The 17,409-nt window shown below is 41.2% G+C and overlaps 1 protein-coding gene across 7 annotated transcripts in view; it reads left to right on the top strand.

Moving 5' to 3' along the window:
- The window catches only part of EPSTI1 (epithelial stromal interaction 1), a 73,440-nt gene that overhangs the window by 33,857 nt on the left and 22,174 nt on the right, over window positions 1-17,409 (top strand). For 4 of the 7 annotated variants that reach the window (XM_081046024.1, XM_081046023.1, XM_081046020.1 and 1 more), the window contains 2 exons: window positions 8,804-8,897; window positions 16,876-16,959. In XM_081046024.1, the coding sequence (XP_080902150.1) occupies window positions 8,804-8,897; window positions 16,876-16,959 (178 nt within the window). The remainder of the gene's footprint in view (window positions 1-8,803; window positions 8,898-16,875; window positions 16,960-17,409) is intronic. The other 3 variants (XM_081046025.1, XM_081046022.1, XM_081046019.1) reach the window with 1 other exon arrangement.

Here is a 17,409-nt window from a genome sequence, read left to right as displayed (position 1 = left end):
AGCGGCATGAGGGACCTGTGGCGAAGGCTATTGGGTAGAGCAGTTCAGAGAGAAACACTTGGTGAAAGATGACTCCTGTTTCTTCCTACCAAGATCTAAGTTTTGTGTAGCAAAAGGAAAACATCAGCTTTCTCTGATTTTCATCATACAGGAATGGCATCCCCTTCCAGGTCCAATGCTGGCTTAGGACCACAATTCAAGTTACTTGTAGGATGCGTGGACTTTTGTGACCTTCCCTGGCTGTCCTGTACTCCTAGGCATAGTTTCCAATATATCCAGCAGCGAAGACGCTCAATTTTTAAAGCCCCACTTTGAAAAGCTCTCGGAACCCAGCTCGTTTCAAAAGAGGGCCTTCCCATTCCTAGACTGTCAAGCGCCATCTCATGCTCGGCCTGTCAATTGTAATGTTGTGAAGTTTCCTGCGTTTCTGCCATGCATCTCTTTTATTTCCGTTTGAGTAATAGCATGATTAGTTCCTAGGAGGCACATCTTCATCTATTTTCGTTTCTTAGAGCTGAGGATCTAGGCAGGTCTGCTGAATATGCATACCTAGCCCTCAAGTTTGCCTTCTAATATGCTCGCAGAACTTCTAATGCCCTTCACGGGAGCTTCCAAAAGACACTTAAGGGCTAAATTGATCCCTTATCCATATGGTCGGCTTACATCCAACTTCACATTTTATAATTCAGGGAAGGTGAATCGAAAGTCATCCTATTCATAACTTTCTATCTTATGCTAATGAAGTGAACTTACAGACACAAAAATCCCCTATCTATTTTGTTCAGAGAAATCTGATCTGAGAGAGTCTCTGCCTACTGAATCTTAAATCACGCTGATGGTTAAGACCGTATCAAAATTTTCACCCATACCTAACCATCTCAAAACACCTGTTATGTTATTTTTCCCCAAGTTTGAGTCACTTGCTCTGGTACAGACCCAGACAAGGCAGATGGTTCACTCTATCTGGCTTGGGTTTTTCCAGGCAAGTATGATTGAGGGAGAGAGAGGAGGGAGAGAAATGAAGCCATTTGTAGAGGAAAGCTTGTAAGAACACACTGTGGTATGTAACCTGTACAATGAGTAAAGATAGGTGGAAGCTGATGGTGAGAAAGGGGGAAACAGTGGCTTGGAAATCCCAAACCGGCTGGAAGATTGTAGTAGTGAGGGTGTTTGTGCAAAGAAGATGGAATGATAAAAAGTTTTGTCCAAGGGAAGGATTTGTCATTTCCTATTTTGCAGGGAGGACATTTGTTTATGACAATAAAGTATGACTCTAGGGGTATGACTGAGGCAGAGTGAGGAGCTATTGGAGATAAAGAAGTCAGGAAATAGCCTGGGGGCTGGAAGGTGGGAGGATGTAGGGGGCATCCATATTGATAGGGAGGGAGGTCTTAAACAAAAGAGAGGCACTTGACCAGAGGGTAGGAAGATGGGGGTAGCAGAGAGGGTACGAGGCAGGTATATACTGAAGTCAGAAATGCTACAGGCACAGACTTTTTTTTTTTTGCAAGTGGAGGGGAGACAGATAATGGTCTGGAAATAGCTTGCAGAGCAAAGAGGATGTCCGCTTCATCCCTAGGCACTGAGGAATATGTAGTGTGAGAAATAAAATAGCTCCATTTAGGGAACTCAGGGGAACGCACTGTCTTCAAGGTGAAGTCTTGCTTTCAGGTAACGCAGAGAGCTGAAGGAGATTTGTTTTTCCGTTTTCTTTTGAAATGATTTTCAGCTTAGAGAAATTGTTGCAAAACAGAACAGAATTTTTCAGTTGACTCTTCACTTAGCTAGCCCTCATGTTAGTATCTTACATAACCATTGTACAATGATGAAAACCAGGAAATGACCACTGATAAAACACTATTGACTACAGGCTTTATTAGAAATTCACGAGTTTCTCCCTAGTGCTCCTTTTCTGTTTCAGGAGCACAGAATGATAGTGGTCATGACTCCTTAGTCTCCTCCAGTTTATCACGGCGCCTCATTTCCCCCTTATCTTCCCTGATCTTGACACATTCGGTGGGTACTGGTTAGTTACTTTGTAGAATGTCCTTCAGATTTGGGTTTGTCTGATGTTTTCTCATGATTAGATTGAGGTTTTCATTTGCATAATACTGAGAAGTGGTGCCTTGTCCTAAAGCATCATATTGGAGGGTACATGGTGTTGATATCCTTATTACTGGTGATGTTAACTTTGATTCATTGGTTAAGCTAGTCTCTACTGTAAAGTTATTGTTGTTTCCCCTTGTATTCGGTACTTTGTAATTGGGGGTGATGCTTTCTGACTATTCTCATATCCTGCGATCCTCACACTTTTCCCCATGGATTTTAGCATCCATAAGATTTCACCCACAACAATTTTGATCTTGGTGTTTGCCTAATAGTGATTTTGTATTTGAGGAAGACTTTCTGAAATGAGGTGAAAGACATAGAATTGTTGGCTCATCTCATATCAAGAGTTTGCTGCCACTGTGGAGGAATTCAGGAGGGTAGATGAGGTTTGCAGAGTGACAAGCAAATATACAGGGCAGTATAGGATTGACAGACGGAGTGATGATGGCTCATGGGTGAGGTGGCCCCCTTGGAGGTGACTGAGATAAACAGAAATGTGTGAGACAGGAGGGGACTAATACTCAGAGGAGGCAGGCTGTGGTTCTGAATTGCACCTTCAGATGGTTAATTTTTGGCGAGAATATGAATTTGTATAGAGCAGCTTGGCACTATCCAGCATAGTTTAAACATATATATACATTTATAAGTACATATACTAGAAATAGCTATATTGTAGTTATGTATCCTAGAAAATTATTCATACATGTACATAAAGATGTATGCCAAGACATTCACTGAAAACAATATAACTATCCATCAATAGGAGTGGTTAAATGTATTGTTTTTATCTATATTATACAATACTATCCAGCTGCCAAAGGAACAAGATAGCTACCGTGCTTCCCTGAAAATAAGACCTAGCCAGACCATCAGCTCTAATGCGTCTTTTGGAGCAAAAATTAATATAAGACCCAGTCTTATAGTAAAATAAGTTATATTTTTGCTCCAAAAGACGCATTAGAGCTGATGGTTCAGCTAGGTCTTATTTTCGGGGAAACATGGTATATAGTAATATGGAAAAGTCTCAAGGGTATTGTTAAATGAGAAAAGCAATTTTGCAGAACAAAATATTATAATATTCCACTTATGAAAAGAAAAATGTCTATTAGGGTGGGAAAGGCTATGGTTAAAAGAAAAAGTGGACATCTTATTTTAAGTAACTTAAAGAGCAAGAAGTTTATATCTTTCTGTGGGATGGTCCAAGAATAATGTTTGAGCCAGCAGGCTATCTCTCCTCTCCAGCCATTCAACAACTCAAAATGTGGCTCTTCCATCTTTAGCAAGTAACTTTCAAGTTCACTCCAGGTGCTATCATCAGACAGAAAGAGGAAAGAGCATTAAGAATCATGTGGGAAGTTAATTGACGTGTGTCACTTCAAGCTTGGCCCGTACTTTTGCTTACATTCTGGTAGCCGGAAATCAGATCTATGGCCACATCTAATTGCAAGGGAGTCTGGGAAATGTAGTCTAGCTATGTCCAGCAACTTGAGAAACACATTTTAGAGAATAGTTGGCAGTCTCTGCCTCACCTTAATTATCTCTGCCCCCAATCCAAAGTAAACCACTGTTCATCATTCTAAATAGATATTTGTCAATTAATAGATGACAATGTGGAAGAATACATACCTGATAGCTTATGGTATTCTCCTCTGGGGAAAGGAGTAAGATTGAGAGGAATGTTAAGCAGGACTTTTCCTTTTTATTCTTCGCACTTTTCTATTTTCTGACTCACAATTTTATTCATGTATTACTTTTATAATTAAAAACTAAAGCATTAAAGACCAGTTAAACGAGGGGAAAGAGTTGTTTAAAGTTCATGGGCTAATTTGATTACTATCTCAAGTACAAAATTCAGGTCTCCCGATATTACTACCTCACATTCATGTTTTGTTTTATATCTCTCATTCTTGTGATCTTCTAAGTGGAACTTGTACATCTACCTATTACATTTTTTTGGTCATTCTGTTACTTAAATAGGCTCTGTGAGTGCTTATACGTGTGTGGAAATCTTCTGTTCACATCCAGTTATATGAACTGACTCAGGCAAAGTAATACCTGTTTAGATGACTCTGTAACACGTATTGTTAAGCAGCAAGTGGAGACTGAGGAAATACTTGTTGCCTGCCTGAATGCATGAGTGAATGTAAGAAGGATTACTAGCTCACCTAAGCCTAAGTACAGGTTTGTGAAGCGTTGTGAAATACAGGAAGAACTCATACAGAAGGTTCCTAAGACACACTGAGGTTTTGTTTCCAAATATGATGTAGTAAGAATTATTCTAAGTCAGAATAATGTAGACCAGAGATATTTATGCATGTTAAATAGCCATCTGTACTACTGTAGTAGTTCTTAGGATCACCAGGGGTGCTTTTAAGAAACAGATTCTCAGATCCAGATACCCTGAAGTACAAAGTCCAAGTCTTGAGTCCAGTAATTTCTAAGAAGCAACACAGATAATTCTCACGCTGCTAGCCCCACACAGGTCTTCCTACTGGCATCTTGGAGATTATTATTCTATGGAATCTAGGATGGTGGATGCCAAGCCTTTCCCTAGTCAACACCAGTTATTAGTGAGATTGAATATCTTTTCACATGGATATTGCTCGTGAGAAGCGAATAAAGTGCAGTGACGAGAAGCACGGACTCTGGAGCCAGCCTGTCTGGGTCTGACCTTGGCTTTGACATTTACAGCTGTATAAGCTTGAGCAAGTTACTTTTATAAATTGCAGATTAGAATAGTACCCTCATGAGGTTGTCATGAAGGTAATATATATAATGTGATTACAACAGGGCTTGGCACATAATAAGCACTGTGTAAGTTAGGCTATCATTTTTGTTATTGTTCTTTTTTATTATCACTATCAAAGGGGCTTCTTTCTCTGTGAATTACATGTTTCTACCTTCTGCCCCCTTTTCTATTGGGTTGTCTCTTTCTAATTGATTTATTAGATCTTTATACATTTTCACACTAATCTTTTATTTTCCCTTTGGTTATAAACATTGTTGTGGGATTTTGATCTTATAGTGTCTTACCATTGATTTTCTTGCATAGCACAAATGTATCTAGTTATAAACTATACACGAAATAATATACTTTAATGTTTGATATAAATATGAAATATGACATACCTTCCCTTTCTTGTTATTAGCAGATGTACGTAAACGAGCATAACAGGTGTTCCTGAACCATCACTTCAATACTAGAATTCAAACTTGTTTGTTTTTTTCTTTTTTCCTGAATATAAAGGATGTATTGTTAAGAAATACACAAGTCTGAACAGGCAGAAACAAAATCAGCTGGTCATACTCAGTGACCTTTGGGGCCACATTTGACCTGCAGAAGTTTTTGTTTGTTTGTTTGTTTGTTTTTGGCCAGCACAGTGTTGGCTCACAGTGTTTCAAAATGTTTTGAATTCTTTGCCAATCTATCCACATTGAAAGTGTTTAGCATTTTGGTTATACCTATGAAAACTAGGACATCTGGCATTGCTGGCCTGTGTCCCCATGGGGCAGCGATGGCCTGGAGCTGAGCAGCAGATGACCCCTTTACACAGATGATCACTCTCTAGTTTGTCAAAACCCTCTCTGCTCTCTCTGGTCTCTTCAACACTGACCTGAGTGGCGATGTCATTTATCACTGAGTCTGAGCTCCTGTTGCCCTCACGCCAGGCCCGCTTCACCTCCTACATCACCTGTTTACACCCTGCAGTCATGTGAGTTTGCAGATTAGCTAACAGGAGGTGAGAGAAAGTAAAACTCCCAGCAAGACAGAAAGTACGAGGGTCTGTAACTAGTATTTTCTTCAATGAGGGAACCTTCCTAATGATGACTGTTTCACTTTAAAAGCTGTAGTATAACATTTTTGTTCAAATGTTCTTATGTGTCCTGTCATGGTGCAAAGTTGGCAGGTACGAGTAACCAAGTAGAGAAAGATGTTTAACACCCGTAGCTGGGGTGTGATGAGTGGTAAACACCTAACTCATAAGCTCCTAAAAGTCTAAGTTAACTTTTTAGCTGATTCTTCCTGGAACATTAAAATCCCTAGTGTTCTTTTCTAAGAAAAACCTTATAGGAATTGTCCTTTACAATTCTAGGCTATTCAAATAAGCCAACAGACACATATTTCACTCTGGCCTTTCCTATATTTTTGTCTTTTCAAAGAGGTCAAGTTTTGTTGGTTTTTTTTGATGAGTCGCCATTAACAGATTTCAAATATGCCAACCCGTCCCTTTCCTTCCTTGACTTTCTCACAGTGCAGCTTCTCTTCCAGAACCCCTGCCTGTTCTCAAACTAGACAAGATTAATATTATTAATTGGGATTAATATGATTGGTGGTATTGGGACACTTTTATATTCTGGGCCTAGATAGCTCCTAGATCTGACAAGAATAGGCTCTTCCCTTTTCTCACCTTCCCTTCCCCCTACTAAGGGTCTGAAAAAGCTGAGAAGCCTAGGCGAATCCTTGAGAATTCTTTGTACTCTTCTTCAACAGCTCTTGGCCTCTTCTTATGTACTTTTGGAATTGATCACCTAAATTGAGAAATTATTCTCTTGTGTATATTACTTTCTGTTGTATTATTTGGGTTAGGCTAGGTGCTAGAAATCTGTAATAGCCTGAGTACTATATGTATTGTTTTCCTTGCTCATTTAAGATCTGGGTGAACAGGTTTGAGAGGAGGCCCCCTCCACTCAGATATCCAGGCACCAAAACCAGTATAGGCTCTCTCATCTTCAATATACGCATTTCTAGTTTGTGCTGGGGCTTGTCTCTCTTCTGTCAGCCAGAAGGAGAAAACTGGAGGTGAACATGGGCAGTTTATGATTCGTCAGTCCTGAAAGCAATGGTGTACATCACTTCCTGTCACATTCCATTAGTCAAAACTCAACCACGCAGCACTGTACTAGTAGTAGAAAAATACCAGTTAGTTTTTAACTTGGAACTTTTTGTGTAGTTCATTATGTGAGAGTAATCCAAATTCTCCATAGGCTCTTCATATTTCTGTGACAATCCTGTGGCCCTGTCATTATGATTTAATCCTGTGGCACAGGTGGGGCAGTGCTGATTGGAGCAGGGGACACGCTGGTGGTTAACCACCCAACCAGCTTTGTGCTGGAATTGGCAGGTAAGAAGCAACCATCAGAATGCAATGCAGAGCTGCCAGTCAGCTGGGTCTGAAGTTCATTCTGTGTTTGGCATGGCGTTTCTTTTTCACTGCTGTCTCCTATGGTTTGCACTCAGCTAAGGATATTCAGAAATCTCATCCAAACCTCTGGCAACTCTCTTCTCTTTACACTTTTGACTGATGACTTCATAAAGCCCTAGACAGTGGGGCAGCTTCCAGACTCTGTGGCTTCATTAGTCTCCTTGTCTATTCTTGGCAAGATAAGCAATCCTAGACAAATGGAAAGGCTGCTCGTCTGAGCTGCTGGAGCCTTATGTTTCTCAGGGTTATGTATATCACTTAACTTTTCACTCCTTCCTTTCCCAGCTCAAGCTTCTGACCTTGTTCAAATGCCATGTTCTACTTACGTAATTATTTGAAGTGATGTTGGCATCTTGGTTTAATTTCTAATTCCTTGTTTTGATTTTCGCCCCACTGGATATCATTTATTTTTACCAGGCTATTTGTGATTCCTTTGATGCCCATGCCCTACGGCTTGATGAATTAGATCTTACTTAGCATTAGGCCTAAAATATTAGGGGGAACAGAGGGATAACAGAAGGAAGGAAGCAGATGGGGAGCATGCTGCAAGGGTCTAGTGCAATGTAAAATAGGCCTCAGTGAGGTATTTGGTTGTGAAAGTGTAATTAAGGGATAAAAAAATCCCACAGGTTACATGGAGAAAGGACAAAGCAATGGAAATTAATCAATGGTAGGCAGAATGGGGCAGTCATTGAAGTAAGAGCCAGGAAACTTCCAGTGTTCTATGCTTGACATACGTGAGAGGAGAAATTGGGGTGCTGATTTGTATTTAGGGGAAAACAAGGAACTTCTTTTTAACTCTGTCTAGGCTAATTTTTCACAATCACAGAGCTAAAAAGAGATGTCAGAAATGCAGACTAGAACCGCAGCACTTCGTATCTTCCATGGAAGGATTACATCAAATACAAAGGGTGTGTGTGGGTGTGTGTGTGTCTAGAGGCAGAGTGTCCATTTCTGCTTTCAGAATCCCACCCGGGTCCGTGGTCCATAGTGGCTAAAGAGAGTTACTGGATGAGAGTGTCTCTGTGTATCCTGAGAGTGGTCCAAGCTATGAAGGCATAGATGACCAGGAGAAAGAAGGTGAAGCATCTAATGCAAAACCAGTGTGGAGGGAGATGTGGGGTGCTTCACTCTACAGTGACATCCGAGTGTCAAGCTTTAAGAGTTCAGGTAGGAAATTAGGGCCCCACACTGTGGGATCTGAGAGAGCATTTATCTCCATGTCAAAGTATATGAAGTAGAAAAATGAAATCATAGGCTCACATTCCACAAACCTAGTCCTCTATTTTTCAAACTAATGTTCTTCAAGAATGCAGTCTGGCGATCGCATTTGGTTTTGATTTTCTACTGTACTAAGGCTAACCTTTTGTTCTATCTAAGACACTTCTAGCCATCAACCAATACAAGCCTAAGCTACTATCCAAAGGCCCAATAAATAATGATATTTCTACTTCCGTAAAGGCACTAACATCGATTTGTGTTCCTGCCAGGAAAACTGCCGAGTTCTTGAGCAGACTGGAGACAGAGTGGCCAAACAGAAGTACCTGTCAAATTCCTCTCCGTGACCCACACTCTTCGACTTGGGTGAGTGGAATGCCATGCAGGCTGCTCTCAGGCATTTTTTCAAGAGGTGTTTAGTGAGTGAAGATTAAGGGCACAGAGTGACCTGTACAACATAGAATATTGGATAAAGGTAGATGGCCTGATCTGAAGCTTCAGCTTCAGCTGTTGCCTTAGCTCTAAAACAATGCTTGTACTTGTTACCTGCATTATGGGCACCTGGACTAAACAAACATTAGCCTCAGGAAAGCCTTTGATCCCACCCAGTCATCCAACCATCTGGCCATCCCTCAAATGTCTATGTTTACATAAGGTGTACCGAGTGCATACAGTTCTGCCCGGAAGGGCCTTAGTTAAGGGAAGGAGAAAACCACCGTTATAAAGCTAATTCGTGAGTGTAGAGCACATAGCAGTTAGAAAGCTGAAAGTTTAAATATGAATCAGTCAAGTAAAGAGTCATTCCAGGTGCCAAATTAATCAAGACGCAGAAAGAAGAATCGAGGTATAATGTCCAGAAACAGCATGGTTTGTGTTAGGGAAGAAGAGTTTTGTGTAGCTGCAGTCCACAAGAGTGTAACTCTGGGCGAGCTGAGGTCTCGGGGCCTGGAAAAGTAGGCAGGGCCATGCAGGGAGTGGCACCCTGGGTGGGCTGTCCGGGACACTACAGGATGGTCAGCATTCCTGACCCTTGGGCACTAGATGCCAGTAATGTTGCCCGGGCATTGAAATGCCCCCCATGGCAGGAACTCGTGGGGCTGCTGAAATCTGTATGGCACATGGGAGAACTGGGACCTCATTCTGTGCAAACTGAAGGTCCTGCAAAATGTGAAACAGGGAAGGGGTCAAGGTCAGATGTGTACTTAGCTGTATTACACTGGTGACCATGCAGAGGATAGATGAAAGGAATAGTGAGGCAGAGAAGCCTCTAAGATGCTTCCATGTTAGAAGACTTGAAGTAGGATGGTGGGTGCAGGTCAGAGAATAGCTCAGAAGGTGAAAGGGGCAGGGCTTGGTCAGGGACTGGCTAACTGGAGACAGCAAAGTAAGTGTAAGTAAGGATTGTAGTAAGAATCCTGGGAAAGGATTGCAGTTGAAAGCAAAGATGGGTATACATTTCAAAGACTCAGCGTTGCCAGGATTGGGGTAGGTAAATGGTAAGTTGTTGGAGAAACCTGATCTTCACTTTCTCCCAGCCTCCCCCTTCTCTTTAGTGACCTCATTTTAAAATCATGAAGACTTTATGACACTTTTTGGCAAAAGGTCATTTTACGCTTATCTACAAACCCTTAAATATTTTCCTTTTTTTTTTTCCCTCGATGTTCCAAAGTCTAAATTTGCCAGTGTGGGCTCCTGAAGTCACATCGAATCTGTCATCTCTGTCCCCTTGTTGCAGGGTTCTGGAGGACGGAGTTCAGGAGCTAAGTAGTGGAACTAAATCACGAGTGGGGACAGTCCTGAACTTCTGTCCAGATGCCCTGTGGCCGTGAGGGAGGGAAGGAGCACAGGAGAGTGACGGCCTCACTAGCTGGGTGTTTGGCTGCCAGAAGGGTCTTGATTTACGTTTCAGGGCTTCCTGACGCCCATGGTTTGAAGCAGTGGCAGAACTGTGTGAGCTTGTTCTATTGATTTTGGCTCGTTTCTTCAATCTAACAAGATCCTCCTGAATTTGAATACTGTCATCTAAAGCATTAGTAACGTCTCCCAGAGCTGTGTTTTTTGTGGATTGATGAATGCCTTCTTCACACAATCATCAGGGTTATTTATAGAAAATGTGGAGCAGGATTGGACCCAGGATGGTTCCTTATGAACTGCATTCAAGATTTGCTACCATTCTGACACCAAACTATTAATAATTTGTTAGTGTTCGATATATTTAACTGACTTTTTACCTATGGTATCCTCTTCTCATTCAGTCTAATCCATATGCCTAGACTTCCTCTGAGAATGCTTTGCAGAACCATTTCTAATGCTTTAGGAAAATCAAAGACGTACATCGCACTTTTGCAAAGTTAATGCACCTGCCGTTTGCCTTGACTACAGTCAGTGTATAGGACACGACTACTGTGTGATAGGCATCCACGTGGGGCGTGTGAGCGGCAAGGTTTTGAGCTTTTGTAAGAAACAATTTTAATTTTGCTACATAATGCACTTTTCCTGAGAAAATTGTTTTTCTTGTACTTATTGAAATGTGGCTCTGCCACAGGCAGGTAGGAATTTAATACTGAATAATTATGTCAATGAAAAAGGCTACGAGAAAATTCCTTTAGATGTCACACAAGAAAGCTTCAGACAAAGGATACTTATAGTGCTCACTTACGATTTATACAGTCAGCCAGTGTGTGTGTGTGTGTGTGTGTGTGTGCACGTGTGCGTGTGCGTGAGCGTGTGCGTGTGTGTGAGCGTGTGCGTGTGCGTGTGTGTGTGTGTGCTGGCAGCAGTACCGGCCTCATCATAGCTTCCTCTGTCGTTATCATTGAATTCCCACTTGCACACTAACTAGTTTCCAGTCTCCAGTTTGCTGCCCCCTGCTTCCTCCTCTGCTGCATAGAATAATAATTGTTAAACTCTCATCCTGTTCCACTGCCTCGTGGCCTCTGTATCTTCAAGGATAAAGTGAAAATGCCTTAGCTTGAGCACAAAGGCCTTTCTGCTCTCTGCCCACCCCCCACCTCCAGTCCCCACCCCAACTGACCAAAGTCCTAAAGTCCAGGTCTCTGTCCAGGGACCAGCAGCATGGGCATCACCTGGGGGCTTAGAGAAATGTAGAGCAATCTCAGGCCCCACCCCAGACCTGAATCAGAACCTGCATTTTAACAGCCTTTGTGGGTGATGTGTGTACACATTAATGTTTGCAGACTGCTTCTCCATCACTTATGCCCTTATGGCCCTATCTCCTCACTTCCATACTCTATACACTTAATCAGTTTGGTTATTTTAATTGTTACCTATGTGTCACATGTTCTTTCAAAAGTCAACCCTTAAAGGCATATGTCCCCTGCCCACCTTCAATCCCACTTCCACTCCAATACTTTAAACTCCTTGTATTAATTTCCCATCACTTATAAAATAAGTTCTGGGGATTTAATGTGTGGCATGATGACTATAGGTAACACGGTATCACATATTTGACAGTTGCTAAGAGATCTTAAAATTTCACATCACAAGAAGTTTTATAACTATGTATGGTGACAGATGTTACCTAGACTTACTGTGGTGATCATTTTACAATATATACAACTATTGAATCATTATTTTTATACCCGAAACTAAAATAATGTTATATGTCAATTATACCTCAATAAAAAAATTTCCCATTGCTGCTGTAACAAATTACTGCAAACTTAGGGGCTGAAAACAACTCAAATTTATTCTGACCATTCTGGAGTCACCAGTCAGAAATGAGTATGAAGGGGCTGAAATTAGGGTGTCGGCAGGGCCGGTTCCTTCCAGAGGCCGAGTGGGGGAATATGTTCCTTGCCTCTTCCAGCTCCTCTCGTCATCTTTGGCTCCTTGGCACATGGGTGCCTCACTCTGACCTCTGCTTTCATCCTCATACCTCCGTCTCCCAGTTCTCTGACTTGGCCTTCCTCTTATAAGCACCCTTGGGATTACATTGGGCCCACCTGAGTCATCCAGTATCATTTCCCCCTCAAATTCTAATTTCTGCAAAGTCCGTTTTGCCATATAAGGTAACATTCACAGCTTCTAGGAACAAGGATGTGGACATCTTGAGGGGATGTCTTATTCCACCACACTCCCGTAGCTGTGTCTTTTGTTATTTGACTCCACATATTCGTTAATGTGTATATTGCTATCTCTTGATTAATCGATTTTAGATCTTATTAATTTCTTTCCCGTATTCTCCTAATATAACTATTCAGGCTTTTCTTTATTATGACTATGTGAATATTTTCTCACTGCCAAGCCAGTTAGTATGCTCCACATTTTCTTTAAATTTTCATTTTATTTTTTGCATTTTTTTTACTTTTCTTTGAACATTTGACTGACTTCCTTCAGGTTTTGCGACTGTGTACAAAGTGCCTCTTGATGCAAATTCCCACTCAGTTTTCCATTTCGTGCCTGTCAGGTAACTTGTCAATTCCAGGTTTCTTTTCCTCTTAGAAATGTTCTTCCTTCATCCCTCTCACTGCCTGCCTTAACCTGGGTGTTCTTCAGGCCTCCTGCATGGCTGTTGTTCTGGAACTTCCCTTTCACAGAATGATTCTCAGCATCGTCTGTACATTGGAATCACCTGGGTGGCGTTCAAATTCATGGATGCCTGGGTCACACCCTCAGAGATCCTGCTATATTTGTGGCCTGGGCTTCAGGACTTTTAAAGCTCTCCAGGTAATTCTAATGTGCAGCCACGGATGAGAATCACTGCTCTTATATCACCTGGGGAATTGCCTTTATTGCTTTCCTATGTTTGGGTCTCATCTATTTTCTTTCTTTCTTTCTTTCTTTCTTTCTTTCTTTCTTTCTTTCTTTCTTTCTTTCTTTCTTTCTTTCTTTCTTTCTTTCTTTCTCTCTCTCTCTCTCTCTCTCTCTCTCTCTCTCTCTCTCTCTCTCTCTCTCTCTCTCTCTCTCTCTCTCTTCTTTCCTTCCTTCCTTCCTTCCTTCCTTTTTTCCTTCTTTCTTTTTGTTTGTTTGGTGGAGCATATTAGTTAGTAGCTGCTCCAGAGAAGGTGTACTTTTATGTCCAGGTCCTTGCATGTCTGAAACTATCTTTATTCAGCCTTCAAACTTAGCTCGCAATTTTCTGGTAAATATTCCAAATTAGACATAATTTTTGTTCAGAATTTGAAGGCATTGCTCTTCTAACCTTGAGGATTGGCTCCTGAGAAATCCAAGGCCATCTGAATTTCTGTTCTTATGTGAGAGCTTGTTCCTGCTTCCACTGGAAATATTTTAATATCTTTTATTGTTTTTGGTATCCTGCAATTTCATAGTGATGTACCTTAGCGTAAGGGTCATTTTCATTCCTTTTCGGTCTGGAAACTCATCTCTCGTTCTAGATGATTTTCTTGTGTTATTTCTTTGATTTATTTCCTTTCATTTTCTCTTTATGGAATTCTTATTATTCAAGTCCTAGGCTTCCTGGATTTATCTTCTAGCTTTTTTTGTAAAAAATACTTTTCTCCTCTAATTTATCTCTGGCTCACTGTTCCCCCCCCTTCTTCCCAGCATATTGAGTTAGAAACAAACAAAAACAAAAACCCCAGTTCTTTCCCTCCTGAGTGTCTCCGTTTCTCTTAAACTACCGCCACTCTCATAATACTTCTGACACCAGCTATATGGGGGCTTTTCCCACACCAAGCAATTCTGTGACACCAGCTAGGTGACCTACAGTTTAACTTAATTGTGACACTATCAACCTGGAGATAGAATCAGATCCCGCAGGTGAAGGGCTCAGTTCCCTGAGACTGCCACTGCAGATGTCAATCTCAAGTAGTAGGTCGCAGGTTACTCACAATTTCTGTCCAACCTAGCGACAAATCAGAGGGTCCATGACCCTCTCCTTGGGTTTGATTAATTTGCTACTGAGACTTACAGAAGTCAACGTAACACGTAACTTACATTTACGAGTTTATTGAAGGATATGATGAACAGTCAGATGAAGAGGTACGTAAGGCAAGCTGTGGGAGGGTCCCAACGGCAGGAGCTTCTGTCTCCATGAAGTTGGAGTGCGACCACCCTCCCAGTATATGGATATGTTCACCTACTTGGAAGTCCTCTGAACCCCTGAATGTTTGGGATTTTTATAGAGGCTTCCACACAAAGGCTTGACCAATTAACTCCATCTCCAGCCCCACTCCCCTCTCCGGAGGATGGGGTGGGATGGGAATGAAAATTCCAAACTTCAAATCATGGTTGGGTCTTTCTGGTTACCAGACCCATTTGGAGCCACCCAGAGTCACCTCATTAGGACAAAAGATGCTCCTCGTACTCTTGTCACTTATGAAATTAATACGAAGATTTTAGGAGCTCTGTGCCAGAAACTGGGAATATTTATATAGAGAGATATATAGATATAGATAGTTATATATCTATAGATAGAGAGCCAAAAAAATGTATACACATTCTAAGAAAGGAGAAAAGTATTAACATTGTAACACTCGATATATACCGATAGAAAAAGATGAATACAAGTTACGTTTGACTTCTGCGGTTACAAGAGGTGCTCAAAGTGGTTCCCATCAGCGTCCAGACACTTCTGATGACAGCAAACTACTGCTTGAGCAACGTTGACCAAAGTGTCCACTTGTATACATTTTTTGGCACCCTCTGTATAACAATTTAATACTAATATTATATTACGATTTAATGATAAAAAATGATGTGAATACAATGACATGGAAATTTCTGGGGTTTAAACTAAGAAAAATATGATGAAAAGTTTTTTCTCCCCTATTTTGAGCAGAAACTTCTGTCCACAGCTGGATAAGCACACAGTAGGATTTGCAAGTAACTTTGAAGTCTTCATCGTTAGGGTGCCGTGTGACTTCCCAGTTTCTCTGGCCTTTTCAGTGACACTTTATGCATCTAACCTTTTTTTTTTTTTTCTGAGTCAAAATCTAGGACCCATGTTCTGATGAAAGAATAAGAGGTTACATGTAAAAGGAAGGTGCACAAATAGAATTTAGGTTCCTCACTCAAGTCCTCATACCTGATTTAACTAAATATTTTATTCCTTCTTTCAATCTCTTGAATAGAAGATGTGCGCCCTTGCTCCCTCCCCCCATCCCTTTTAGGTTTTATGTGGAATATATGTGATGAAGACTAGGCTTCTCTTAAAAGAAGGGGTCATTAGAGAGCCACCTACCACAGTCCCATTGTGTGTAGGATATAAATAAGAGGAAGGTCGTAGGATGTGTATGCTTGTCTAATGGAGCAGGGTTTGGATATATAAGGGTTTTCCGAACACATCTGCAGCTTCACTATTCTGATTAGTAGTGCTGTAGATGATACAATCCCTTTCTGGCAAACACTTCTTATTATTGGATAGTGACAGAAATGGAGGGATGAATTAAGAGTGCTTGAGAAAAATTATAGTAAGAGAAAAGGGGGAGGGGCAGCCCACATCAGCTTTCTGAATTATTAGTCCAAAGAACTAGGCCTGAAATAGGCAGCCTGCTGCCATGCTGCTGCTGGTCGTGTTATGAGAAAAATGGAATCTCCTCACATTAGCTTAACAGGCTGGCCTCTCTGCCTTGCAGAGACCGGGCTACACATCAATGTGTGAGAGGGAAAGTGTATGACAAATGAACAGACAGAATACTTGAAATCTCCTAAATTCCAGAGTATACGGTCACTGCTAGCGTGTGGAACCCTGAGGTGGTGGCTCAGTTGGACTAAAGACGTGCTCCTGTGTGCGCCAGCTCTCCTAAGGCTCCTCCTTGAGGTCCTAATTCCACCAGAAATGATGATTCCTATGCCTCTAAACAGGCCTTGTTTTCCCACTCAGAAATAGAAATGAGCGTTAGGGACAGGTTAAGGAGGCAACGGCGTGAAAGAAATACGTCTCTAAGATCATGTGGTAGCAATCACCTGTGTCCAGGCTAGTTGACAGGAAACCATTAGTGAGCAGTAGACACGTTAGTGCTTCTAAAGTCAGCATCACCATTGCTCGTCTCTGATACACTGATCAGCTCGTCGGAGTCTTGAAAAATACATAATGTGCTTCTATTTGAAATCCTTCTCATTAGAAAGAGTACACTATGGGGACTCTCTCTGAGGGGATATTTTTAAAGCTAAGTTAAATAAATATTTACATTATCCTTTAAAACGCACTTGTATTAGCCTTCTTTTATATATCTCCCAAGGGACATCTTCCGGCATATGCATAAATCACTCAATAGGCAAGTGTGTATGGAGAGCTTACTGTATGTTCAGCACAGAGGTGGGTTTATTAAAACCAGACCCATGGTAGGAAGACTAGTGGTGATGCCACTAGTGTGGTGATGCCTTTTCCTATGATTTTTTTTCCCCTATGCATTTACAGGCCAGAAGCCAGGCTTATAAAGATTCTCTAAAGGAAGAGGAAAATCGAAAATTGCAAAAGATGAAGGAAGAACAACATCAGAAGGTATTCACAAGACCGTCTCTATTAGTCATTGCTAATTATTTACTTGTAGTACTAGATAATTTTGAAGGGTTTATAAACAAATGTTTACATACATGAAAATCCTGAAAAAAATAACACAAGCATTAAAAATAAAAGGTGAGCTGTGGGTGTGTTTTAAGAGTATGGTGATGGTGATGGCCAACTCGGGTCAAAACCCTCACGGTCCCTCGCCTTAGAGGGGCTGCAGTATGTCTGCTCTGATGGGTGCCAGAAGTTCATGGAGACGTTAGAACACTTGTGAACTTCTCATCTACGGAACATGACTGATGTCAGTGCCATTTTTTAAACCAAAGGTGTATAATGTTACAAACAGTGTCCAGAGAATACGATGATGCATAACAAAGTGGGTATACACATTCATGAAACAACTGGCTTAGTCACCTAAAAACACACATGTAGTAAAGTGTAAAG

This window comes from Rhinolophus hipposideros (genome assembly GCF_964194185.1).
Source record: "Rhinolophus hipposideros genome assembly, chromosome: 4".
In the NCBI taxonomy this organism is placed as follows: domain Eukaryota; kingdom Metazoa; phylum Chordata; class Mammalia; order Chiroptera; family Rhinolophidae; genus Rhinolophus; species Rhinolophus hipposideros.
This window is presented reverse-complemented; position numbering and strand designations above follow the sequence as displayed.